Raw genomic sequence first — 8351 nt, 5'->3', positions numbered from 1 at the left:
CGAACCGTGGTCGACTACATGGGAGTCCAGCGACATAGCCATTACGCTAACTGCTGGTCCCCATAATACATTTTTAAACACCTTACCTTTGAGAATCCAAGTTCCACAAGTAATCTGTCTGCTACAAATTCAATGTACTGTTTCATTAAAACACAATTCATTCCAATGAGGCCAACAGGCAAGGCTTCTGTTAAAAACTCCTGGGATGTAAACATGAGAAAAATAAAGAACAAAGAATAATAATTAAGTTGTAGAGCCAGCCCAGTAGCATGGCGGTTGAGGCAGCTGGATCCTACATGGCTGACTACACAGTTCGAGCCCCAGACTTGACAGTTTGGAAAACACACCAGGTATCCCAATCAGGGATTTCGACCACTGAAGATCCTCTGCCCAGACTTTACCCTCCCTGCTCGCCAGTCTAGTCAGGAGTCAGGTTAGAGCACCCAACTTATTCTCTCTGTCTCTGTCTCTTTCCATCTCTCTCTATTTTAAAAAAAAATTTAAACTTAGCTCTCTGCTGCTCTTTTGTCTTTCTCATTCTTACCTTTTCTTGACAAAACATTTTTTTCTTCTCTTTTTATTGTTTTTTCTCCTTTTTTTTTTTTTTTTGCTTTGCTTTGTTTTTCCTATTTCTTTTCCTTTTCCTTTTTCTTTTACCTTTCTCACTTTTCTGCTCAGCCCCCAAAACTGATTTCCTAGACAGGTCTAGGTGCTCAGTAGCCAAATATCTGAATATTTTTAGGGTCAGATTAATTCTCAATTTTAATTGAATCAGTTGTGTAAAGGGAGAAAAACTATACTATTTACAGGCTGCAGGCCACTTCCTTCTGCATTCCTCTGATTGCTCAGATTTAACTCCAAAAACTAGGAAAAAATATATAATCCACAGATGACCAGAAACCACTCCAGAGGCACAAGAAATATGAGAACCAAGAAAATATCTCTCCTCTAAGGGAAAAGAATGACTAGCCTTCCTCCACAAAGGATACAAAGGAATTCATGGAAATGTCAGACGAAGAATTTAAAATACTCATAGTGACAAAGCTAACAGAGGTGCAAGAAAATAAAGACAACAAACTCTAGAAGATACAGGAGAAAAGAGACACCCAGTTCCAAGAGATGAGGAAGTTCTTGCACAATCTGAAAGAGGAGATATACATCATTAAAAAAAAGAATCAAGCAAAATTGTTAGACATGAAGACTATAATACAGGAACTCAAAACCTCCATTGAAAATATCAAAAGCAGGTTAAATCATGCAGAAGATCGAATATCAGATGTACAAGCTAGAACCTCTGACCTAGAAAATTCACCAAAAAGACTGAGAAAATAACCCCCAAAATTTAGAGTAACATATGAGTAATACTAGTTATCATTAAATGCCCAAACATCCAGATCATCAGTATCCCAGAAGGTGAAGAAACTAATAAGGGAATTGATCATCTGTTCCATGAAATCCTGGAAGAAAACTTTCCAAACCTAGAGAGGCATTCAAATATCCAGACCCAAGGGACCAGCAGTTAGCGTAATGGCTATGTTGCTGGACTCCCACGTAGTCAACTGTGGTTCGAGTCCCGAACCTGATGGCTTAAACTCACGCCGGGCATGTGTGCATGCATGCCCAAGATACCGAGAGAAGAATGGAGGAGAAGGGATTGCAGTGTGGCCATCCCCTCTGGGGGGTGATTTCTCGCTTTCTATCTCTCTGTCTCTCTGTCTGGCGAGCGCACACGCCCTATAGCAAAAAATAAAAACCTCTCCAAATATCCAGACCCAAGAAATACAAAGGATGCCACATAGAATCAACCCAAGAAGATCTTCCCCAAGACACATCATAGCCAGATTGACCAAAATCACAAAGACAAGATACTAAATTGTCAAGAGAGAAACATCAAGTTACTTTGAAAGGATATCCTATAAGGCTAATGTTGGACCTCTCATCAGAAAAAATGCAAGCAGGGAAAGAATGGTAAAATATATTCAAACTGCTAAGTGAAAAACAATTTCAACTAAGAATACCATACCCAGCAAGATTATCTTTCATAGGAGAAAAAGAAAAAAACATTCTCAGATAAACAAAACCTGAAAGAATTTACCAATATCAGATCAGCTCTCCAAGAAGTGCCAAAGGGAGTGCTATACCAGAATGACTAAAGTTAGACACACAGAAATAAGAGTATGAGAAACGACCAAGAGAATGGTCAGCCTAATGGCAGGGACAAGTCTGGGGGTGAGTAAATTTTCAGCGTTTAAATTTTTTTTTTTTAAATGGAAAGATCAGACCACAGTAACACTGAAAACTCAATAGAAGAGAGATTAATTATGTAAGTCTGAACTAGTGAAATAGAATTTTTTGACTTTAGACTAAAACATTACTGATTTTCTTCAATGTTTTTATTTCCATATTTAAGGATTTCTGTCTTCTCTTGAGCTGTTGATAGGTTCATCTACCTACTATTTGAACTGAATCCTAACCTTTTTCTTGGCTTTAAGTTTTAAGCAAACTTCTCTTAACATTTTTTGATTTTGATTTTTACAATTAAAAAATTCATTTAAAAATACCTATTAATAGCTATCTAATGACTGCAGTAAGCTATATATCCACAGCAAGGTGCTACTTTATAGTATGGTCACTTTACTCACTGAGGTTTATGCCTAAAGTCAGACATGTGTTCATAAGTATGTATATATCAGCTGTGCTTGCTACTGAAAGTGTTTAAATTAATTAAGATGCTTAGTAAATCAATAAAATGTGAAAAAAATAAAGGCATGGAAAACAACTGTACATATCAGAGACAGTCTGGGAAAAGGGAGGAGTTGGCAGAGGGTGAGAGGTAGGGAATCAAGGGGGGGGGGAAGAAAAGTAAAATTTATAAAAAACAAGAAACAGAAAATTCTTTTTTTGATGAAAACATATATGGTAATATACTTGATTGAGCCAATATACAATGTATACTGGATGAAAAACCTTATTTTGTATACTGTATTGATATAGTGAATGACAATAAATAAATACATTAATGAATTTTTAAAAATCTAAAAATCTAAAGTTACAATAATTAATATTTTTTAGGGCATGGTTTGACACAGAAATCAATTCAATGGAATAATAACTCTGAAACAGATTTAAGTATACATAAAAGCTTAATATAGAATAAAGACTGAATTATAGACCAAATTATAAACTGATTTATAACTACAATATATCATGTATTAGTACTGTCAAATTGAGCATATGAAATTGCTGATATTTGCTCTGACCTACAAAATGGCCTTTTCATAAGTCAATCTAGCAATAGTACAAATATCAGAAAAAGAGAGATGTACTAACTATATAAATTGCCCTGCTTACCTGTTCAATTTCGACAGCATTAACAATGATCTCCCTGACTCTTTCTTCTGAAGGCTTATTTACTAAGTATTGAAACATCAGACAAGCAAAGTCACAGTGAAGTCCCTAAAATAGAAGAAAAATGCCATTGTCAAAAGAACTTTTATTCAGTAATTTGCACAGTTACGTGTCAAGTTTTATATAAAGTAAGTTCTATGTAACAGGGAACTTCTGGAAGACAGAAGAGGAATTAACTGGGTCAGGAACTTCTTTCCTTCAAATCTCATTAAATGCCAATACAGTAATCTGTAATGAAAAAATGTCAGTGTTACCGAATCTTAATTAAGCAACATTAAAGAAAAATTCATTTACAAATAAACAAAAATAAAATCTGCAACTAAAAGTATTTTGGAAAGAAAAACAAAGGAAGAAGAATTAAAGTGAAAATTTCATTTTTAAATGTCAATAGGAATTGAGGAATGATTGAAAAATACTAAGTAGTATTGAGAGGTTTTTGCTATAGGCCATGTGCTCTCACCAGAAAGATAGAGGGGGAGAGAGAGAGAGAGACAGAGAGACAGAAAGCAAGAAATCACCCCCCCCAGGGGGGATGGCCATGCCGCAATCCCTTCTCTTCCGTTCTCCTCTCAGGATCTTGGGCACTCATGCACATGTGCCCATACTGAGTTTAAGCCACGGAGTCCCAGACTCGAACTGCAGTCACTACAAGGGAGTCCAGTGACAGAGCCATTACACCAACTGCTGGTCCCATAAGTAGTATTGTTTTTTTTAATTGCCAGAGGGTACATATGCTAACCAGAGAGAGACAGAAAAAGAGAGAAAGAAAGAGAAAGCACCACCCATGGAATGTGGTCATGCCATTCCCTTCTCCTCCTGTCAGGATTTTGGTCATATGTTTAGCATCTGGAGCCAGGATTCAGTTAGCCATGTGGGATTCAGCTCCTTTAACCACTAGGCCACCAGGTCAGCCCAGTAAGTAACATAAAAGAACAGACAAAATTCACTCAGATTCAAAAAACATTTATATTAACTAAGAATAGCTCCAGATAAAAATGAATTCAGGCTGGCCCTATGCATGACTATTTAACTTATCAACTATGGTTCAAGCTCTGGACCCAGCAGCCTAAGACTCACACCAGGCATGTATGCATGCATGCCCAAAATCCTGGGAGAAGAATGAAGGGATTACGACAGGGTCATCCCTTGTGGGGAGTGATTTCTTGCCTTCTCTCTCACTGTCTCTCCAGCAAGTGCATATGCCCTCTAGGAAAAAATAAATAAAATATAAACTTTTTAAAACAAAAGAAAATAGAAAATAAGGATGAGATACCATACGAAGCTATGTACAACAGAAATGAGAACAGGCAGGTGATACAGTGGTTAAGGGCGCTGGACTCCCACATGGCCGACCATGGTTCAGGTCACGGACCTGGAGGCTGGCTTTCTCACTTTCCCTCCCTCTCTCCCTCGCTCTGTGTGTCTCTCTCTGGAACTATTAAAATAATAATAATAAAGTTAAGTAAAATAATTCCTAAAAAATGAAAAAAATTCTAACTTACTCTAAACTATCTATACTGTCCTTATACTACATTCTATATTTACACTGAACAATTTCCAATTGCATTAGAATTAAATATTTAAAAGACAAGAAAAAATATGCTTTTTTTTTTTTTTTTCAGTTTTTGCTATAGGCTGCATGCAAAAGACAGATAGAGACACAGAGATAAAAGGAAAGTGAGAAAGTACCCCCTAGGAATTATGACCACACTGCAATCTCTTCTCAATTTTCCCTAGGGATTTTGGGTGTGTGTGTGTGTGTGTGTGTATATATATATATATATATATATACTGGCATGTTATTCAAGTCACCAGGTGCAGGACACAAACCATACGGTCAGCCATGTGGGATCCAGCCACCTTAACCACCATGCCACTGGCTGGCCCTATGCATGAGTATTTAACTTATCTCTAGAAGTAGATCACATAAAATTAAAGGTTTTGTATACTAAAAGAAAAAAAAATTAAAAAGCACAAAACAAACTGGGAAAATATTTGAAATAAGTATGGGCCAGCTGGTAGCATGCTAAAGGTGGCTAGATCTCACATGGATGACTGCATGGTTCAAGTTCCAAATCAGTGGCTTGAGAAACTTGCCAGGAGCACATGCTTGTATGCCCAAAATCCCAATAGGAGGGAGAAGTGGAGGAGAAGAGATTTCCGTGTGGCCAGCCCCCATGGGGGGTGCTTTTTCACTTTCCCTCTCTCTCTTCCTGGTAAGCACATGAACCTCTGGCAAAAAATTTAAAAAAGAACAAAGAAATATAACAAGGTTCATATGTTATGTTATATTGGTATAATCTAACAAATAAATATAACAACTTCAGTAAACACTTACTGAAAAAGCCCAAACAGTACATTGAGAATATACCAAGGAATAGAACAGGTATGACTCCTTCTTTTAGTACTACTACATTAACAGCTTCAAAATACTAAAAACTTATAGTCAAATAAAAACTTATTATCAAACTAGAAATAAAGGCAAAAGACAAGAATAGATAATCACAGAAAAAAATACAAATAAATAGTATCACTTTAAAAAATGTTCAGGGTCAGCAGGTAGCACGGTGGTTAAGGGTGCTGGACTCCCACATAGCTGACTGTGGTTCGAGTCCCAGACCTGGCAGCTTGCTTTCTCACTTTCCCTCTCTCTCTTGCTCTGTCCCTTTCTGGTCAAATAAATAAATAAATAAAGTTAAAATAAAATAATTATTTTTTAAAAATGTTTATTGCCTGTTGATGATAACATGTATGGTATTCTCACCTGGACTAGTCTCAAAAGTATTTCATATTGAGTAAATTCTCTTTACAAGCCAAATGATATATAGTGATTGAATGTTTAAAAAGAATAATAATGAGGGACCAGCAGTTAGCATAATGGCTTGTCACTGAACTCCCATGTAGCCGACTGAGGTTTGAGTTCCAGACCTGGTGGCTTAAACTCACGCTGGGGATGTGTACATGTGTGTTCAAGATCCCAAGAGAAGAATGAAGGAGAAGGGATTGCAGCATGGCCATCCCCCGTGGGGGATGATTTCTCACTTTCTATCCCTCTGTCTCTCTCTGTCTTCCTGGCGAGCGCACGCGCCCTATAGCAAAAACCTCTCAAAAAAAAAAAAAAAAAAAGATGAGAATAAATAATAATAATCTGAAAAAAATAAAAAGCTATTTGATGATGATGATGATGACGTGGATAGTAATGTCTTTGTCTTGACTGATATGCATGGTAATCATGCTGGAGAAAGAAATGTTATACACTGTAAACATATACGTGATTAAATATTAAAAATTTTTTAAGTTCAATTTAAGTAACAATAGAATGAATGTAAATAAAGTCAATAATAAAATACTAATTACCCCTATGAAATTTGTCAAAAATTAAGTAAATTAATCCAGATTCTTATAAGAGTATTTTAAGAAAATGTTCATACATTGAAGTAGGCCTGAAAATTTCTATAAAATTTTTATAACAAAATACTAATAAGTATTAATGGTCTTACAATCTAGTAATTATCCTTTTTGCAATCAGGCTTAAGAAACTAATATGGGGACCAGCAGTTAGCATAATGGCTATGTCGCTGGACTCCCACGGAGTTGACTACGGTTCACGTCCCGGACCCGGTGGCTTAAAACTCACACCAAGCGCGTGTGCGTGCTTGCCCAAGATCCCAAGAGGAGAATGGAGGAGAAGGGACTGCGACGTGGGCATCCCCCCCGGGGGGTTGATTTCTCGCTTTCTGTCTCTCTGTCTCTGTCTGTCTGGCGAGCGCGCGCGCCCATATGCAAAAACCTCTCCAAAAAAAGAAAAAAAAAAAGGAAACTAATATGAAGAGCTGGCTCCATGGCTGGTAGTTAAGACGACTGAATCTCACATGGCCAATAGCATGGTTCAAGTCTCAAACCCAGCTGGAGAGACAAGCCAGGTGCATGTGCCTACATACCCAAAATTCCCATAGGAGGGAAATACGGAGGAGAAAGGATTGTGGGGTGCTTTCCTGTAATTACTCATTTGGGTTGTTTTTCCTCCTCCTTTCTCTCTGTTTCTGTCTCTCTCTGGGGAGTACAGGCAACCTCTAGCAAAACAAAACAGAAAATAATATAAAATGGAGGAAAAGACTATATACAAAGACATTTAAAAACATGGAAACATGGGGCCAGCAGATGGCAGAGAGGCTATGCCGCTGACTCCCACATGGCTAACTGTGGTTCCAGTACTGGACTTGGTGGCTTGCCAAGCAATGTGTGCATATGTGCCCAAGATCCTGGGAAGAAAATGGAGGAGAAAGGATTGTGGCGTGGCTATCTCCCCTGGGACGGTATTTCTCACTTTCAATCTCACTATCTTTGTCTCTCTCTCTCTCTCTCTCTCCCTGGTGAGCACACATACCCTAAAGCAAAAGTCTCTTAAACAAAACAAAAGAAAACAAAACAAACAAACCTGGAAACAGCCTAAATTTCTAATTGTAGAATAGTCAAACAAATGATACATTTATTTTTTATATGTATGTAATAAAATTGTTCTCAAAAAATGTTTGTCATAGAAAAATGTTCACAATATTTTGCTAAGTGGAAAAACTTCTAAACCAATAAAAATATAAATTGTAAAAATATAATGATTGTAGGGATCAGCAGTTAGTGTAATGGCTATGTCGCTGGACTCCCACATAGTCGACCGCGGTTCGAGTCCCAGACCTGGTGGCTTAAACTCACGCCAGGCACGTGTGCGTGCATGCGCAAGATCCCGAGAGGAGAATGGAGGAGAAGGGACTGCGGCGTGGCCATCCCCCTTGGGGGGTGATTTCTTGCTTTCTGTCTCTCTGTCTCTCTCTGTCTGTCTGGCGAGCGCACACGCTGTATAGCAAAAACCTCTCAAAAACAAACAAACAACAAAAAATATATATATATGATGATTGCATATATCTATACAGATTTGAATGTAGGGA

General features: G+C 37.6%; 1 protein-coding gene across 2 annotated transcripts in view; it reads right to left on the bottom strand.

Moving 5' to 3' along the window:
* RRM2B (ribonucleotide reductase regulatory TP53 inducible subunit M2B) overlaps positions 1–8351 on the bottom strand; it is a 49275-nt gene that overhangs the window by 22239 nt on the left and 18685 nt on the right. The window contains exons 7-8 of one of the 2 annotated variants that reach the window (XM_027770705.1): positions 3352–3456; positions 87–200 (exon numbers count right to left, since the gene is read on the bottom strand). In XM_027770705.1, the coding sequence (XP_027626506.1) occupies positions 87–200; positions 3352–3456 (219 nt within the window). Of the gene's footprint in view, positions 1–33; positions 201–3351; positions 3457–8351 lie in introns of those variants that run through there. The other variant, XM_027770704.1, reaches the window with a different exon arrangement.

Source organism: Tupaia chinensis, unplaced genomic scaffold (genome assembly GCF_000334495.1).
Source record: "Tupaia chinensis unplaced genomic scaffold, TupChi_1.0 Scaffold000154_1, whole genome shotgun sequence".
Lineage (NCBI taxonomy): Eukaryota > Metazoa > Chordata > Mammalia > Scandentia > Tupaiidae > Tupaia > Tupaia belangeri.
Note: the sequence above shows the minus strand (reverse complement) of the source record. Positions and strands in the feature narration are given on the sequence as shown.